The 20,959-nt window shown below is 40.0% G+C and overlaps 1 protein-coding gene across 21 annotated transcripts in view; it reads right to left on the bottom strand.

Annotated features, from left to right (window-relative positions):
• LOC110831748 (CUGBP Elav-like family member 1) overlaps nucleotides 1–20,959 on the bottom strand; it is a 1,322,428-nt gene that overhangs the window by 616,965 nt on the left and 684,504 nt on the right. The window contains exon 1 of one of the 21 annotated variants that reach the window (XM_087351839.1): nucleotides 15,475–15,697. The exons of the other annotated variants lie outside the window; for them this stretch is intronic. Within the exon in view, the coding sequence (XP_087207965.1) occupies nucleotides 15,475–15,515 (41 nt within the window). The 5' untranslated portion in view covers nucleotides 15,516–15,697. Of the gene's footprint in view, nucleotides 1–15,474; nucleotides 15,698–20,959 lie in introns of those variants that run through there. 21 annotated transcript variants of the gene reach the window in all.

The following is a 20,959-nucleotide window of genomic DNA, read 5'->3' on the forward strand; positions in this document are numbered from 1 at the left end:
ATCCACACTATTTCTAATTTCTAGTTGGTCCTGTGAAAAGGTTTTTTAAGTTGTTAACAAGCGGGCAGAAGACCAACTACGCAAAGTCATAAAACTGCTGACACTAGAGGGACTGCTTTCTTATCGAAAGAGTTCAGGTCTTGTCGGCAAGTCTTCAGTACAAGTCGCACTGACTTAATTTCACTGTATTATCGCACCCGTGTCCATGTGATTGACCTCCAGTTTTAAAGTAACGAACGGATATTGACAAACTTGGGACAACTTAACTTCGCCTTCGTTAACTTTTAATTTCCCCGACATGAATTATATCAAAAATGGCCAACATCCGCCGAACAAGATGCGGTAAAACATTCTCTACTTTCAGATCTTCCAATTAAATGCAAGTTTTGCAAAGGTAATTTAATGCAGAATGTAACAACATGGCACCTCGCGAAACCATATTTAACTTCGTATCTGACCGCCACAACTGACGAACAACTGCAGATTTGCAGATTCGGATTTACTACGGGCTCTGTCCCAGCTCGTTTCTCAAGTTGCCAACTTAACGAAGAACGTCACATCAAAAACTAGAAAGCAGGTGATTCCAGAACATTAGGAGGTAGCAAAAACAATTAAACCTAGTGTTAAAAGAAAGTTAAAGCAAAATGAGTGTCAAATATCTCAGTAAAGAGTGATTTTATCAAAGAATGTTACAGAGTTCTATGCCAATGTTAAAAACGTAAACCCATCTCTCAACCTCATCTGCGGTTCCAATTGGTTAATTCCCGTGCAGCGATTCGTATGTAACTCCACTTACTTCTAGACCTTAATATTTTATCCCAGCAGGAAGTATGGATCTCTGACACAGGACAAATTTTACACAGTTCCAGCATCCAATAGCAGTTTCATATTCAATAATGAATCGCCTTTAAAGTTTAAAACAAATTATACATCTAATATTGCTGAGTTGTTCACATCAAGGCAGTCCATATGACGAGACTCGAAAAGTTGAAATATATATAAAATGCCGGCTCGAGAATGTACCACTAAATCATTAGCGATGACACACGTGGAGATAATATTATGACAATTCTGTAAAAGGGAAAAATATAAATTAAGTGTGTTTTTGAGAAAAAAGTGATGAGAATAATTAGACCCATTGCGAAGTAAACGAACATGAGCGTGCAAGGCATGTAGCACGCATAGGTACGGACTAAATGAATTGAAAATTTATGAGAAAATTTATGAAAAAATCTCTCATTACGTTGAAGATTTGGTGCAGTGGGATTGCATGGATCTTAAAAGAATTGGACGTGAGAATGTGGACTAAATTTTAGTGGCGTAACGTACAGTCCAGCGGGTTTCTAGACACATTAAGAAAATGTGAGGTTCCACATCAGGCGGGAAATTTATTGGCCAGCTGACAAAATATGAGATCGTAAAAAAAAAATGTTTTCAAATGAGTCACGAAAACAGTCAGATAATTACAAATTGACTGAAATAATAATAATTCCGAGAAGAAAAGATTCGCCCATGAACAGAAGCGCCCGTTTTAAGAAACAGTTAATTGAAATCCTATCATCGATTTACGACCTTTAATAAGGTAGCGTCAATGATGATCGTCATGACCACGAGTACAAACCAATTCGCGGTCAACTTTTACGTAAGCTGATCCGACTACAGAAATGGTCACCCCTATATCCGCCTAGTGAGCCTTAAGCCGTTCATACACGCACGAGTTACTAGGAAGACAAACGGGCGAGCGAGTTCCCCTCCAAAGACTTTGTTTGCGTCTTAAGAGTAGTGAAGATTGATTAGCGGGGATCGATTACGTCATTTCCGCTCTTATGGACAAGTACATGTACAGTTAAGATATATGAAATCGCAACATAATGTTCGTTACCTCGTAAGGCTTACCTTCAGTTTCTCTTATGGTCACAAATTTTACTGATGTCATCTCGAAAATTGCAATTCCGTCCGCGTAATCATGCCCTTTACATTTCTACGGATGCTGTGAAATGTTACATTAAATTTAGTCGTTACTGAAAGGGACTCAGCTATAAATTTCATTAATTGGGTAACCATTTTCTCGCGTTAAGTTTCGTTATTCTGAAACCCCTCCACTTCCGCATTTTTAACACATTAAAGCACTGTTTCATAATAAACACAGCTTCTTGGCGGAAATTAGTTTCTTGAGCAGGGAGAAGAGATTAACATTTCTACGTCTTCCAATAAAGATAAACCCAACAACACGTAATCTAGCCTGTACATACAGCCTGCAACAGTGTTTATAGCAGCAAAATACAGGTTTCTTAATGAATTACACTCTTCAAAGACAAAGACTTATATTGAACTCAATTTCGAGTTTTCAGAATATTACGCCGTTTCAGAGAGAGCATTCGAAAACTTCCAGTCCTCCAGTGAATTTCTCTCGTGCTTCTGACAGAAAGGGATCGTTGGCCAACTCGGTCTGTTCATAGTGCACCTCATTCAATACGACGACAACTTATCTATTTTCACAGACATGATTGGTCGGTCAGCTGCGTGGTTACGGCGTCAAAACAAGACGTTTCGGAGATGTGTAATAATAATAATAATAAAGTATAACGAACGAACGAACTACATGGAAAAGAGTCCTTCAGAAGTTACAGTACCTACGCTCAACTACTCAAGTAATTCCCCGTCTTACTTGTAACCAGAAGGTCCCATTACCGTACTCTCAAAATCACGCCACCGACCCTGAAAATGATCCAGATTAACCCAATCCAATCTCTACTTCCATAGGATGAATCCTAATAATTTCCTCCCATTTATTCCTATGTCTTGTAAGTGGCCTCTTTCCTTCAGTCTTTCAAACCGAAAGTGTGTGTGCATTAATTACACCCATGCGCACTACATGACCCGTCGAGCTCATCCCTAATTTGTATATTATGAGGTGAAAAGTACAAATTATGGAGTTCTTCATTATACAGTCTTCTCTAATCTGTAATTTTATCCTTCTCAGGTACAAATATTCTCCTGATTACCTCGTTCTCAAACACTCTCAATCTGGGTTCTTCCCTAAATCCGAGATACGAAGTTTCTTAATAATACGAAACTACGAAAACAGATTCCATTACGTCCCCTTTCTGTCGCTCAGGTTTCTGTAACAACAACCTACTTAACGTCTATACGTATTGTGCCAGTCCGGGTCCGTGGTTCAATTCCCGAACGGGCTGAAACTTGAGATGAGGGGTAAACCAGGCTTTGGCATATTAATCTGGTTTATATGAACGAAGGAGGTGTGATTAGATGATACTTGGTACACCTCACTTCATTAAAATTTGAGCGATTTTATTAATTTTTGGCTTTGTCCAATGTATCACATTGGGAAAGAGAGTGGCGCCATCCTGGCGTGTGAAAGTCTCTTCCCCCGACATTCGGTCTAGTGACCATTGGTTTGGGGCGCCCTAGAAGGTGTGGAGTGACGATTGCCAGATGACCGCTGCTTCACTACGACTCGGACCAATGGGATTTGAATGTGGCTGTTCGGCACGTTTCCGATGTCATAAGTGACTTTTTGGGGGACGAATCGGATTGTCATATTCAATTCAAAATTCAAGAACGGTTACGTTGCGGGAATATAAAAAGCGAGGTTGCGTTGGGGCTCGCTCTCTAAAAGTTCGGTTCTTCAAGGCAAGCAGACAGTTTCTCCTCGATTCATCAAATTTCAAGTACAAAATACAACAGCCGAATCCTCGCGCTGCCCAAAAATCAGAATAACTTATTGAAAGGAAATAAAAGGTGAAACGTCTCCAAGGTGACTTCGGTGTGGTCTGCAGTTGATCATCCCCACAGATTTCACGTCCTTGGCGCACGGCCGCTCCAACTATCACAGTCCCCGTATAATCCCTGAGAGTCGGACAATCTTGCTCGCCCACAAACCTTACACCAATTATTATTCCTTATATCCTTCCGCTTTATATAAAGCTGTAACCGCAAGCAAACCGGGCACGCTACTGGGTTTGATCCCGGGGCAACCAGAGTGAGAAGAAAGCAGTCTGCGGAAGGGCGGTTGCAGTATGCTTACAATAGTAAGTACCTTAACAAAGAAATAAACTATATTCACATCAAATTTTAGAGCAGATTCATTTAAAAAATGCTTTCCAAAATTCAGGAAAGTCGTTTACCTTTCCTTCCATCTCATATCCAAGCAAATAAAATTGAGAATAAAAATATAATTTCAGAAGATGGCTGTCTTCTGGGTTACAGCACCGTGTAACCTGGTAGAAAGAAGTTTACCAACATTTCAGAGGTCGTTACTACCCTCACCATCAGCTCATCGCCCTGATGATGTAAGCAGCAAGGACCTCTGAAATGTTGGTAAACTTCTTTCTACCAGGCTATACGGCGCTGTAACCCAGAAGACGCCATCTTAAGATCTTAGAGCAACAAAATGCGAGACTGTGACCTTGAACTGCTGACTCAGCACAGGTTGAAAATGAAGGCTGGTGTGAACACAATAATGGACTTTAAAGGTGCCCTAAAATGGGGGACTTTCTTCGCCAAAGGAAGATTCAGCACTGATTTAAACAGTACCAGAAGAAAACAATGAAGGAGTTCCTCTTTGCACAATTCCCTCCTATCAACACTTGCATCGTCTTGAAGACGACGGTCTTCGGGGTTGTTTCGCTGTGTAGTCTGGAAGAGGTTTACCGACGTCACAGAGGTGCGGTACACTTCTTACAGACTATACGGCGCACAAACCCAGAAGACAGTCTTCATACACGTCGCTGTGAGAACTTGAAATCTCACTTGTATCGTCTTCCCTGGACAAAATACATCCCTCTACATCAACAACTTATATGAGATGCAGGCGTACATTACCAACAGGATGACGACAAGGTGGTGACACACTGCAGATGATGGCCAGTCTCAGTACTTACCTGTAAAAAAAAAACAGATCGTACAATAAGAGATCAGACAGCGCTAGCAACTGGACGCAGTCATGGTATGTCAGTTACTGTATTACTTGTACATCGATACATCATTTTATTGACTGTTTAAAGCCGCAATCAACTAAAGCTAACTATGTACAAGACAAATGAAGGCACAATGTGTGACACATGTCCGTCGCAATTATATTCGGGAGCATTAATTAAACTGTTATTCAATATAACAACAAAAATGCCAATGCAAAGTAACTGCACATTTCCGAACTAGACTACCACTACATACTGTCAAATACAATAGCAGTATGCATACCGCACGTTTCGAAGCCAATCACAAAAATAGGATCGTAGCATTTTCGATACAATAGACACAATCTGCTGTCACAGTAACTAGTCACTAGTTGGTATTTATTATCGCTGACCAAAATTCTACACACGGGTATTTCCTCTATGAACTATTCAATTTTCCCGGCCAGTGGTTCTCAACTTGTGACACTTAAGGTACACTATAATTAAAATGGCGAAATAAAATGTATATGAGTGCATCTGTTTTCAACAGATGTAATTTATTGCATAAAAGTATAAAACGATCATAGAAAGACAATGATATATAACTGATTAGTAAGGTGTCCAAAAATATATGTACACACATTTTTAATGAATGAAAAAAAACTTTTTAATACCCTTCACCAATAAATACGTAAACATTGACACGTAGTGAATTATCGAATCTAGTGTAAATGTTCAAAATGACACCGTTAGGTTCCTGGCACAGTTGACAGCGGCCAGTAACAGACTGACAAGAGTCCACCGAAGTGTCGAAGTGCATAAATCTTTTGGGGACACTCCGTACACATACATTATAAATAATACGATATCGTAACGTCTCATATCTATTTGTACCTCAACATTTAAAATTTTACAGTAAACTATTAAATTATAAATTTGTAACAGTTCATTCACGATTTAAATTGCAGATGTTACATTTGTCAGACAATTCCTAATAGTTGAGCACCGTCGCCATACTTGTAACCGTAACACATAAACAAGCATCTTGAATAGCGAGTATTTTATGAATTATTGACAGCGACACAATTCAAAGATCCTATAGTCAGTGACGTCATGGATTACGGTTACAACTGTCCGCGGATTAATATGCTGCATGTTTCTTTAACCAATTTCACACACAATAACATGATATTTAATACTTTAATTCACACGTCTAAGATAGTGGACCACAACAAATAAACAGTGATTTCTTATTTCTACTTATCGTGACGCTGATCTGTCATGTCACATGAATAACAAACAGATCGCTTCATGCATTAAACTTGTGTTGGGCAAGGCCGTGGTCTAGGCAACACGGAGTTTTCCTCCGGGGGCTTCCCCGGTTTCTCCGTGGCATCCCAACAATTACTCCATTCACACACAGAAGAAGGCAATGGCAAACCACTTCTGGATCATCTGCCAAGAACGTATATGAACAGGTCCCAGTCCGAGAAAAGGATGGAAGGATCCTGTTCATATGGACCTGTCGTCAGACAGAACACTACAAAAAAAAACAGAGATACATTTATATGTATACGTCTATACAAGCTCATGAAATGATCTGTAATGTGATCCAATGTTCAGACAGCCAGGCTTAAGCTCACCAAATGCCTGCAACGCCCCCTGGACTGCAGTATCAGCACTGCAATTGTAACCTACCACCTACCTATCCTAGGGCATTCATTATATTCAGGCCAACCAGCAGAGCTTCATGGTTTTAGAGTGAGTTAGCATATACCCACTAAACTGTCTACAAACGCTCTAGTTACATGAAATCATACATAACTAACACATCATACAGCCATATGCAACATAACATGTTTATTTGTACAGTAATGCCAATACCACCAGCTGACAGTTTTACATTTTTGAAAGAATCTATTGATCACAAAACCCAGAAACGACAGACGCGGTGAAGTTTTTAACATTGGTGATTCGCATTCGGTTTGAATCCCAATATGACAGGTTACGCTGATATTTCTGGTGAAATATTCCAGGACACTGACCTACAACAGGCTGCGGCCACTTCCTTCAGCGTCCTTTCAAACTCATCATGATCTTCGTCATACCATTCCATGCCACAAAACTAGGATGTATGATACGACGTTATTAAATGACGGTGGCTTTCTCCAGGGCATTGTATCGGTACTCGCTTCGAAGGCCTGTGTAAAACGGAGAAAACCTCAAGAATACGTATGTTGGTAGATGATTATCTGCGCGGCATTATGTGAACGCAAACGATTGTAACTCAGTGTACATCCATCAAACGAGGATTCTGAAAACGTGATCTTTCTTTAGGCAAAGCGAAAAGTGTACCCCTGGCTCCATTCCAAAGGGGAACAGCTTACAAAGCGTCATTCAAACATCAATAAGACTGCAGCAGGCCTACACTTTGAATCCAGTAAAATGTATATTAGAAATATTATTTCAAAGATGAGAACCACGTCCGATGAAGATGGATGTATTCTGGGTAGTTACGAGCCGTAGTCTGGTAGATGTTTACCGACGTTTCAAAGATGTTGTCATCACCAGGGCAGTAAGCAAGCACAGTGATTACCCAGATAATGGAAGCAGAAATAACCACCAAAACATCAGTGCACAGAGCAACACCGAGAAGGCTACCATAACCATACGAACCACCGCAAGATCCTAATCTCACATTCCGATGACTAGAATGTGCACTGTAGAACTCATATTCATGACAATCACAAGTTTGAAATCTGCAACAGTATGCATGCACATTTATCTAACTGAAACTATGGAAGCAACTATGAAAATCGACATTTGCAAGAGTAGCAATTTGGAAACAGCTGCAAGGGTTGGAGACAGCAGAAAGCGTGGGGTTTAAATCCCTCTTGGTAGTTCCAATATCCCCAAGGCCATAAAGCACCCCTCTTGGAGTCTCATTTACATTTCAGACTACACACAAAGCAATCATTAAACTGTACATTCAGAATCTTGTAGTATCAGACGCCATTACTACAGGTGGCAAAGTTCAGGCTGAACGAACTTCCGTCAGATTTATATGGACCACGTTAACGAGGACAGAAGTGATTGCATTTGCATTCAAAGTAGCATCATGGGTCGCTTTCACCTCTAATTAAAGAACGCCTTGATGCCTGGTGACTATGAAATACAGTGGATGCAGGAAAATTGACAATAAGCAATCATCTCATCATGTCACACACGGATATGTGGACATCTCTATATGTAACTCATCCCATTCCTTTTATTACGAGTAGCATTCTGAATACGAGAAGGCCAATGGGCCAATGCCAACCAATCTACCATACTACACGGCGCAACAACCCAGAAGACAGCTGTCTTCAATTCAGATGACAGCTCTTACATTCACGTAACGTGTCTAAAACTGGATTCGAATGAAGCGAAGTGGAATTTGTTATGAGCCTTTCTATGCCTCACACTTTCACTGTGAAATTCCCTAAGAACTATGTTATTTTCCTAAAAACGAAAAAATAAAAATAACTTTAGTCCTGTTATAATTTATTACAACCTTAAATTTCTGTGTAATAATCAACTTCAGCTAGTAAATAAACTGGCGGCGCGGAAAAAAGACAATACAAACAATTATTCCAAAAATTAAATTTGGAACGTGGGTTAATAAATGCACTGCACCGGAATAACTAAATTATTTGTATTTATTACTGACACTACTACTAGTACAAAATTTCCTACTGGGTGAATTGTATCTCACATGGACAGAATGACACGTAAGAACGTTCACATTATTTCAATTTCTTCGGTGGATATGAAGTCAGTTAAAATCTGAAATGCTAATCTGTCATCATACTGAGCCTTTCTAGGTCAGTACGACAGCTTCAAAAATTACAAATATATGTCACAGTACAAATACTTATTTCCGACATCGTAATGGCTTATAACATATTCTACAACGCAATACCGCAGAGATTCCCAAGTGGTTTCTCCAGAAACTTGGGCTCAGTGGGTAAATTTTACCAACTCCAACCTTTAGTGCCTCTTAAACATTTTCAACGGGAAATAAGATTTTGATCACATGCAGCCTGAATCTTTAATCTCTTAGCTCTAGTCCTGAAGTTCAAAAAAGTAAAAACTTGCATCGCTTATGAATGTGAATAATATTCCCTCTCTCCTTTTCCTCTCCCAATTCCTTCTTTCGTACTTGTCTCTTTTCGTCTTTGTTCATCTTTACCGACTTCTCGTACCCTTTCACTATTTCTTCCTATTCTACACTACAATGGTTCTTTGATGATCTCAAAACCTCGAAATTAATTTTCACCCCCTCCCCAAAATAACAGGGCAAATAGGCTATACTGAATAGTTTCTCAAACCTTTTCACCCTTCAGATATTTCTGGCTTCAGAGATTAGACAGAATTTCAAGGGACCGAATATCGTATCCTTAAAAATGTTTCAATATGGTCCACAGGGCACAATGAATGCTGGAAAGCATACATAATGTGTTGGTCTGGAAGATATCAATGGAAAATAAACAGTAAATAGTGCGTAATGTATCAATATAAAGAGCATACAATTAATTACTCAACTATATATACGCGTGTGTGTGTGTTCTGTCGGTAAAGGTAAAACGTCCATTTGCACAAGTACCACAGCAGTAAGATGTAACATGTGAATGTGTTTAAGTAGTAAATATCAGTGGTAGGCGAAGACGTGAAATTAGCTTCACGCTCTGGCCGCTTTATTCCTCTTCTGCCCATCTGATATAAGCTTCGGATGACTCAAGAAGTTGTCGTAGACACAATTTCCGTTCCCTGCCGGGAACCAAATCCCTGACGTCCGGGTCTTAGGAAGCCACTTTGCGGACTGGGTCATTCTACGTCGGACATTCAGAGAACAAGAGTGTGTTTAAAAGGTATTTCAGGTGTTAACATTTAACGACCTATCAAACACACCGACACGTCACTGCGACAAAATTTAATGCAGTGCACACAAGTGTAAATATATGACTGATTCTCATATATCCTATTCTTAACTTGTCCAAAAAGAACATTTTTTTAGCTTAGATACTTTTAATCATGTTCCTAAAACAATGTATAATGCAAATCAAATTTTTAAGTAAACAAAAATACTGAACATATTAAAGTCCGTGGGATCTTCCAGGCTGTTCCTTAGCAGGCCCAGCGTCCGTCTGCAGGGAAACGCCGTCCACGAGTGTGTACACTCATTGCGAAACAATATGCATTTCCTGCACCTGACAGCAACATCCCAGACTCCGAAATATAAAGTAAAAAGTACAGCAGGAATCCGCATTGCCTGGCTCGAGCGATATGTCAATTCCAGCCGCAGAGCTGACGTCACCCGCCCACCAAAGCCCTTGTGCTACTAGCCCTTGGGACTTACAACCCCCAGCACCTGTCTGTCATAGCAAACCGCCACCCATCAATCACATCGATTGTGCCAGCCTAGTTAGGCTAAATCGGGGCCAACCTAACCTCACATTCAATTACAATATATGGCTTTGGCCATTATTGTTCGTCACACAGGTCCTAGCAGTTCCCTGGCAAATTCAGAATCGTATATCAGAATAGCATTGGCAGGAGTTCGGGATTACGTAGAATAAATTAACACACCCTTGATTCAATTATGCATAGACACTGGAGGGAGACCCAACATATACGTGGTTATCCATCTGTACAGGCGTTATTAGACTGCCAATGTAGAAATCCCATTCAAGCACCATACACTTTCTTTGATTGATGAGTTTGTATATATATATTTCAGGGACCTCTCCCCCGGGTATAGGGCATACTTTGCATGTTCAGCTCTTTTCAAGCAATCCCGCTGTATACAGACAGATCGTTAATCGCCATAAACCACCTCCCCCCCCCCCTCAAATCCCGCCAATGGACACTGGTCCAACGCAACCACTACTTTACATTAAATTCAAATAGAATTTTTTTTATCAAAAACGGTTCAAAATACAAAAAATTGAAATATTATTTCATGTTCATTTTAAATATCCTGGCGCTTCAAAAACTATATAACTTTCTTTTAAAATCGATATTTATAATATAAATAATAGAGAGGGACACTGCGCAAGTGTTAAAAGTCTAGCGCTGCTTTGTTGCTATGCGACGGTCCAATGCAGCAAGCGATCATCACGTGGCGCGACGGCGGTAAATATCGGAATTAACGCTGGCTACGAACAAATCAGTGTTCTTTGCAGTGCAATAACTTTTTCATTTTTCTGATAAGAAGTTACACAGCGGTGTTACAAATAACTCGATTCTGTGAGCCTTGGGGAAAAAAACGGCTAACCATAAGCAGCCTATCCACACAACACTGACGTTACAAAGCCATCACAGGTTAAGAATGTGTGGAGCATTACCTCCACGCTTCCATACAGAAGCACTCGTAGCCAAATGTAAGATTCTCTTCCAGGAAACCGGAGATACTTACACACGTAGAAAAGCTATGAAAAGAGCAATACTTCTTTCCATGGACCGGAACCCTAGATAAGCTAACGGCTGAAAACAGAGCACGGGTATAAAAGTTATGTTTCCGAATGATCTATATAAGTCTCCGTGGAGGAAAGTCCGTCTTGAGAATCTGACAGTCGTTCAGCTAGTCAAGATATTGCACGCTTTATATAATACTTATAGGTTTATTACTGCGTTCAAAAGAGTTCACCAGTCCACGGATCACGTAACACTTTATAGCATGTTGTATTACAGCCAGAAGTTTAGAACCCCCCCCGGGGAACCACCCCTTGACGGCTTTCCACGACTGCTTAACAAATTCCCAGTCACAATTCACATCTGCGGGCCGTCTCCTCGCTTCGGTGAAAAGGGATCCACTTAATATGGGGCAATAAGATCGAACCGATGAACGTTTGGACAATTACTGGCACGGGAACGCAGTGATTTTATATGTATGAAGGAAGCATACGTCTATATATCGGCCGACTCAAAGATGCAGTACAATACTTAATAAGTTTGTGAGCCGGGATAGCTCAGTCAGTATAGTGATTAGCTACGGGCTGGACGACCGGGGTTCGATCTCCGTCGGGGGCAGAGGATTTTTCCTCTAGCCTCTGCGTCCAGACCGGCTCTGGGGCCCACCCAGCCTCCTCTACAATGGGTACCGGGGTCCTTTCCCGGGGGTAAAGCCGGCCGGGGCGTGATGCTGACCACTCACCCCCATCTAGTGCCGAGGTCAAGGAAGAGAGGAGCTATACCTCCACTCACCCCAAACGCCTACATGGCGTATAGTGGGACAAACTTTACTTTACGTAATAATTTTGATGAGGTTCTCGCTGGGAACAAAAAGTGAAAATGGAATTTTTACTTTAGAAACCGTTTCCGAGTTACGTTTTTAGGTTCCAAGTGGCTTTATTGTTGTGACTGTCGATTTTTACGGAACATTTCAACTGATTTCCGTGTTTGCAATGAAGAAAAGGGAGCATATTGTGCCTTTAGACATTTTTAAATCGCCAATTCAAAGCCTTTATTTTTTAGTACTTTTCTGTTCCTGTGGTGGGGATTTGTCGGTGCACTGAATGTACAGTACTGTACATAATCAGCAGATGTTCTAAGTTTCCCCCTCCATCTGAACAAAGTTCACACAGCGTACGTCGAGCTGAGCTCTTGATGCAGAAGAAATGTGCCGCGTGCTGTCGTAAAGTCGTACGATAAACAACACAACCCCTCAGTCCGCACGTGCAATCAGCCTGACACCGCTTGCTTGTTTCTCCCAGTTCACGACGCGCCGTTTCAAATGCATGTCGGTAAGGTCGTCGTCGTCGTCGTCGTCGGACCGGATATCGACGTTGGCATTCCCCCAATGCGGCAAGAGGATTTTTATCGTAAAACCCACACACGAAATGTGAATTTGCGTACTAGGCATCAATAAATCTGGGCATATTTGTTACCATTTTCTCGTTACTACTTCTCCAGTCTGGCAACTTCGCTTGAAACACATGTACTGAGAACTATTAACGAAAAGCCCTCTTCAAACGATCAAAATAATACAAAGCGACATCTTCGTAAAATCGTAATAGCTCGAAAAAGGTAACTAATCTCTCCAACCTACTTAAGTATTCTTACAGAACTTTAAATCACACTGTATACAGAATGACCATCTAAATTTCAAACAATAAACAAATCGTTCTGCAAACTAGCAGCACAGATAAACAGAGTTTTATTTCCAGATACCGGAACTAACAAACTTTCACTGTCCTTCAGCGAATGTCCACCAGAGCGCGTCAAGGCGACGCAAAACATCTTGCAAGTGTTTTGTGGCATCTTAATTATGATGGATTCACAAGCGGTGACAGAGGTCAGCCACATCCCTCACCTGCGATTGGTACACAATGTTCTTTACGTAGCCCCAACAGAAAGAAACCAAGAGAGGTCAAATATGGTGACCTAGAGGCCTTGAGAGAAGTCTTCCTCTACCAATCCTTTGCCCTGGAAACTGAACACTGTGGACGCCGGTCGGGGTGAGGGCCCCTGTAATAACTAATGCACTAAATATTTTCCATAAAGCCCAGCTACACGTAACCCTAGATTTACAAACTTTCTATTCACGAATTTTCGAGACAAAACCACGTATATTTATACCTATTTTTCAGTTTATGAACATTATTTTCGCTACAACGAAGAACAAACTTTCCTCCGATGGCCGAGTGTTCGCTTCATAGGTAACTAATACGAAGGAACTGCTGAACAATGTAAACGTTTGAAATCATTACCATAAAATGTAACACCGATCTAATTTTATAGCGTGAGGAAAATGTTCGGTGACTGTTCTGGAAATTGGTGACCCATCATAATTATTTATATGTATTGAAATAAAAATGTATTTTCCAGTTAAGAATTTTCGCCATACCAACAGTTTTCAGTAACTGAAGTCTGGAGGTTTGTGACGATGGTGCGTTGTTAAAGCAAATTATTTTCTGGATATTATCCATTGTCCAAGATTAAATAAAATCAATAAAAATCACAAAGTTTCGGAGACAGACTCCTATCTCCGAAACGTCGTGGTTTTTATTTATTTAATTTAATCTTGGACGATGGTTAATATCCAGAAAATAATTTACTTTCGTTTTGAGTAACGTTTGTAAATAAAGAGATGAGTCTATGTTATTGTTACTGACTGTCGAAACACATGAATGGCCTAATCACAAGTTCCGAAGTCAGGGCACACTACATGTATTTCTCTTCATTTCTTTCTCTGGGTGCAGCTTAAGTAATGGACACCACAACACGTGCAGGTAAGGGATGAGGCCGACCTCTATCGACCAATCACTGCTTGAGGATCCAACACACTGAAGAGTGACCTTGACTCGAACATCTGTCTTGCCACAAAGCGCGCACACGTAAAGATTTCCTTTCGGACAAGGAAAACTCGACGAGTTTTATGCACACGTTAATGAAAATCCAAAGGTTCTATACTTTAATTTACGAAATATGGTACAATTTTCGTAGAAGTAACACATTAAATATTCTGTTTTGCATTAACTTTTCAAAACTGTGGCAGGTGTACTACTGAAGTAGAATGTGTTTTAAGCGTATGAATTTGAAATAAAACCCATACTCAGCAAGAGATATAGGAGGCGAGGTTAGAATTGCTTTCATTTTGTACAACTGTAAATAAACTTTTGAAAGTTTAGAAATTAGTTTCCTTGGTCTAGTGACTGCAAATAAACTTCAAATTTAGCAACAGGTAGTCCAACACATTTCTACTCTTCCGGATGTTATCATCATGACAATGTTTATTATAATATCAGAAGCATAACATAGTCTAGATTTAATTAGTAATTCCTCCCCAACACATTTAATAATGTAAAACAATATACTCACACACAATATTAAAAGGGGTTTCCAAGAAACCCAAGATCTGTACACAACAGCCCGCAACTAGACCCTATCCTGACCCATTTGACTCCAGTACACACACAAATAAAACACTATACACCCTATAACTTTAATACCCACTCTAATATTAACCTCCGACCTATTCACAAGTCTAGCAGGAGGTTTTTTCGTTTCAGATTAATGAACTAAATATTTAAACACTTATTATCTCTCCATGCATGCTTCCTCTAAACTCTTTTACTGGCAGAACAAAACAGGAGTATTCATTTTCATAATTTCGTAATCATATTATTACTTATCGATATATCTATATCCTATATTAATACTAAAAAATGTATTATGTGTAACTCCGTTATCAGTTACGACGCAATGCAGTACTTCTAGAATTATCCCATGCAAAACTTCAGTGTGGCGAGGAATAATATTCGAAATTACTCTCTAACTATAATTACTGCTAGGAGAACACTGGATTGCATGATCATATATGTCTCGGAATTAAGACTTGTGTGTTATTACTCTTTAAACTATACCGTTTTAAAATGGTGATATAACCACCACAGTTTATCACAACATAAATAACGCAATCTGTACTGGCAGAGAGATAAAACTGTGTTTATACTGATACTAAACAAAAAAAAATATTTCTTATTTATTCTAGAGAAAAACATAATTTTCTTACATGTCTTGAGTGTCCATTTGCAGTGCCTGTAATCTTATCATAACCTCCAAACAACACACAGAACTTAGATAACAAATATTAAAGCACTGTTAACAGTCACGAACATAAAGACAAACTTATTATCAGCATCATAAAACATATCCACGAACCAGTTCAATGGAGTACGAAGCGGGATAATAAAACATTTCAAAATACGTACATCCTTGATAACCGACATCACGTGCACTAACCAAAGAAGTTGCTACTTACGTACTCTAGCTCCGTCGTCCATCACAGCGGCAGATCAGGTAACTACGATGTGACGTAATGTGTTAGTAGAGGAAACGAATGGAAAAACAAAACTTTTATCCAATACAGCTTGGTAAATACAATCACAATGCTGCAAGACATAAACTACTTCCCTGTACAAACAATGAACAACGCGATTATATATGTCAACTATGACAGCTTATACATCCAAGTGGCTTTTTTGCTACACAGAACCGCTGAGACTGGGTGCATAAAAATTACAATTCCAAGACTTTCAGTTCTCTCTGTCGAGTTGAATTATTTGAGCCACTAGCCACAGCCACTTGTGACCGCCACAAGCTGCGGACTGTATTTTGTATGGAGTTTTAATAGACTCAGCGCAGACACGGCGTTCGTAGTGGCCCGGCCGGGCCACTCGCTGCGGTAGTGGCCGTGTCTCGCTACTTGTGGCTGCCTCCGACCACTGTTTATCCCGCTAGTGGTCGTGTTTAGCCACTAGTGGCTCCGTTTGCGCCCGGCCTTCGACAATTTCCCCGAATTTCAAAATTATGATGTACAAAGTTCTTAACATGCAATTCCATCCTTCCATGATTACCTAACATATAGGTCGTAGGCTATTTATATGTGTATTACAAGGTGTTTTTCGGTTATCTGCCTTGCAATTTAAAGGACGCCATGATTAAAAATAAAGAATAATGTTTCTGTCATGTGCCATCCAGTTTCAAGAATAGTACGATGATGAACGGTATATAATTTCCTCCAACAAAAACACGTAACCTACATTTGAATTTACATGTCAATCAAAGTGTTACAATATAATCGCAATAGAGTGGAGGCTCCTAACTCTAACAAGGACATATTCAAACACAACACGGCCACGGTTCTGTTCTGACACACACAGACACAACGCTTTTACAATTAAATTACAGTTTTGAAAGATCAATATAAAGTCTATAAAAGCCGAACGTAATGTATTATAACATAATATAGTGAACCATTTCCGTCAAGTTTGTGCGTACTACAGTTGTCATAAAAGTTGCCATGGTAACGCTGTTACACTGTTTTTCACTTTATGGGTTAAAGTTTATAGAACTATATGTGTATTACACCGTTGCCATGGTAAATCTATTAAGGAATTCTTGATTTGTATTACTGACAGTTTATTAGCTCTTTTAGAGGCTAGAATGGAAACCAGTTCGCAGATACATTATTAAAAACGGGCAGTTACCAGAGGGGAACATTTATATTATTGTAAATTATTAATCTTAATATCTTTTATGTTGAGAATAATCCTTTAAATACTGCACATAAAAATCATGACGATAACTACTAAGGATAAATTTTCTTGGGTTTAGGGAAAAGTTTTCCTACGATATTACACGATACGTATCAAATGATAAGGCCTTGATAGATAACCTTTCGAGTAAAAGCGATTGATAAAAGTGTAAGCATCTGTCGAATTTGGCCAGTAGCAACATTGAGGGAACTTTGCCAGTAACATAATAACGATAAAGAATACGAACAAATGGATAAAATAAACCCACGTCCTTTGCGAATGGGTCCAAGCAGAATACTTCGAAGAACTTCAACATACAGATGCAGATAAGTGTGGAATGACTTTAATCGAAACCGGTCAGGGGCCTGCTTTATTTTATAATCCTGGGGTCTCGGGTTCGATTCCCGGCGGTTCCTAAATTTATAACTTGTGTTGGGCAAGGCCGTGGTCTAGGCAACACGGAGTTTTCCTCCGTGGCATCCCAACAATTACTCCATTCACACACAGAAGAAGGCAATGGCAAACCACTTCTGGATCATCTGCCAAGAACGTATATGAACAGGTCCCAGTCCGAGAAAAGGATGAAAAGATCCTGTTCAAATGGACCTGTCGTCAGACAGAACACTAAAATAATAATAATAATAATAACCTGATGATCATGGCACACTCCTTAATCATAAGTAACCTTATCTCTTTCTTCTTTTACAAGCTAAAATTTGAGATATCTTAATTTCAGTTGTCTATTTCCATTCGTTACAGATCGATGCTAGGATAAAATAAGATTCGTGTAAACTTAACAGCTTTTACATTTTAATGTGACTTTTCCTAGCAAATAAAACTTCATCCGAACTATTCTGAAGCTTACTTCGTCAATTCAGAAGCCTGAAGTGTAAATCACAAAGATTAACGTCATGTACGTGTGTCTATTCACTGGGCAGTTCATGTTTTTAAATTCATCAGTGCAGGTATACTTAATCTGAGATAAATTTAAACACGTGTACAGAACAGATACCACGCATAAGAGTTCAATCAGATCAATGAAAATTTAAATTTAACTATAATGAAACAGGTATCCTGAAAAAACGATGAATCTGGGTTCTCTGAAGTGAGGGACCAAGCAACTGGTAAGTGTAATTTAATGTTTGATATTTTGTGATTCACACGTCAAACGAACCGAATCTTATGATAATTGAAGTATGAGAACCTAAACTTTTAGATTTTATCCTGAAATATAACATGACAGGTCACACACCTATAATATTCAGCTAACAAACTATTGACTGAAATATTATTTAATCGATACGACGAAAATCGAGAACATTAGTCGGAAGCAAGATCCAAATGATGAAACTGGGTGCTTCAAAAAGCGTGAATCATAACTTCAAAGTATGTCGCAAAAACGCAACTCACTCACCCATCAAACAGCTAACTATAAAAATCAAAGAAGTAGAACATCCTTACGTCAGTTGATACACATCTCGCCAAGATATACGTGTTTTCTTGAAACATGAGTGTTTATTACTGTAGTCGCCAAAGCCTGCCAGTGAAATTTAACCATACCCAGGTGAATCCAATCCATAAATTCACAACCTACTGCCCAAAGATACACTTTTATACTATCCTATCTAAGTCTATGTGTCTAGAGTGGACACCTGCCTTGTACTTTTCCAGTTAAAATAGGGCATTAATTTCTCATTTCACCCGACTGTGATACATGTCGGAACATACCATCTTTACTGATTACTTACTAACTAACTAACGTACTTCATTAGGAGAGTAAAAATTATGAAGAACCTCATTAAGTAGTTTTATGTAGTCACATGCTACTTCATGCCTCTTAGGTATAAATAACAATCTCAGAACTTACTTCTCAAATATGTTCCGTTTTGATCTCCTATACTCTTTATGAGTACAAGATCCATACCAAATAAGCAAAGCATACGAGGTGCGATCGAAAGGTTTCCAGACTGCGCGTATAAAAACCCGTACACTTATCTCAGGTATTAAATTCATCCATCACCCTCGACGTAGTTCCCCTGGGAGTGAACACAACGATCCCAGCGCCGCTGCCAAGCCTGGAAGCATCCCTGGAAATCTTTCTTTGTCAGCCTGTCAAGCACCATCTGCGATTCTGCCTGAATCTCTTCTATCGTCTCAAATCTCCTTCCCTTTAGCTGAATTTTCATCTTTGGGAAGAGGAAGAAGTCACACGGAGCTTAGAAAGGAAGTTGGGGTCGGTTTTTGCAAGATCTTTGAGCTCCTGACAAACGAGAAGTCGATTCTGCTTCTGTTCCTCAGACAGGAAGGCGTCGCATGTGGAGTTCTTCCTTTAGAATCAGCTGACAGGTCCCATAGCCTATCCCAACAATGTCGCACAAGTCGTTGATGGTACGACGTCATCTTCGTGAATGGCCTGCCGAATCTTCGTAACATTTTCGGGCGTTGTGCTCGAAGATGGTCGTCCAGAACGCTCGTCATCATCGACAGAGGTTCGGCCATTTTTAAAACGTGAATGCCACACAAACGTTGGTGCACGACCCATTGCGGACTCCCCAAATGCTTGCTTTAGCATTTCATAGGTTTCCGTAGCCGTTCTGGCTAGTCTTTGGCAAGAGATTCAGGCAGAATCGCAGATGGTGCTTGACAGGCTGACAAAGAAAGATTTCCAGGGATGCTTCCAGGCTTGGCAGCGGCGCTGGGATCGTTGTGTTCACTCCCAGGGGAACTACTTCGAGGGTGATGGATGAATTTAATACCTGAGATAAGTGTACGGGTTTTTATACGCGCAGTCTAGAAACTTTCCGATCGCACCTCGTATATCACATATACTGCTATCCCGTTAATGTCAATGTTGGCACTTAGGGGAGAGGAGGTATATAACTCCAGCTCTTTCTCAACCTCGACACAAAAGTGGTTAGCATCATACCCCATGATAGAACACCAATACCCAATGGACAGAGGCTGGGAGGGCTCCAGAGCCGGTCTGGACGCAGATTGTACAAGAAAATCCTCAGACTCTGTCAGGGATCGATACCCGATCGCCCAGCCCGTTGCCAGTCACCCGGCTCGTTTTAACATCAAGTACGTCCCGAATTTAATCTTCCCGAGTTTACATGATATCGTTTCAATTTGTTACTCTCGTTCTCAAGAATCGCGAAATGAATGGAATGTGAATCAGCAGTACAAAATACGCTTCAACAGACTTTAAAAGCAATTTCCGCTTCAAAACACGTTTGAATCAAGTGAGAAACATCCACTAGAGATTTACTGCAATGCGATACAGTAACACTGAACAGAAGCTGCAAGCGAGATCATGAACGTTGTAAACGATGAATCTTGCTTGTATATGCGAGCAACATTTCTGTGCTTCAACGATGCCCATTCAAACACAAGGTAACTCGAAGAAATTACTTTGGTAACTACCTAGCTACATCTATGAAGTACGATATTTCTTGAAAAACTGACCTTAATTTCTTTTTAATTCCACGGAGTTTTCTCGTGAAATGTATGTTTCTGCAAGTAACGCTCCGTTCTTTCAGATGCACGCTCAGTTCCTACCGTTCATACAGGACGATACTCGTGTTTGCCCAAGTTTAGGCGAATTCGGTTTAAGGGTTTCCCTTTGTTCGGTCTGTTCTTGAAGGAGGCACAAAGGACAGAGGAATACGATGCAACAATACAAAAAAATCAATTCCCTAACCTGAGCTGATGACAGGAATCAGACGTAGCATCTGTTGACTGCACAGCCAAATTTCTTCCAGTCAATTTCAATACAAATTTTGGCCAATTAAATGGTTTTAATGAGCACATTTCTAGTTTATATTATAACTATCTTTTTGGGTAAGTCTTCTTGAGAAGTTTATAGTTCCTCGGCTGGTCAGGAAATTTGGCTCTAATAAAACCTAGTTACATTACGCTTTTAACAAGAACTCACCAGCGTACCACTCCGCAATCCTTGAA

The sequence above is a fragment of the Zootermopsis nevadensis genome, unplaced genomic scaffold, assembly GCF_977971745.1.
Source record: "Zootermopsis nevadensis isolate Lab colony 2312 unplaced genomic scaffold, Znev_1.0 Znev_ptg000020l, whole genome shotgun sequence".
In the NCBI taxonomy this organism is placed as follows: domain Eukaryota; kingdom Metazoa; phylum Arthropoda; class Insecta; order Blattodea; family Termopsidae; genus Zootermopsis; species Zootermopsis nevadensis.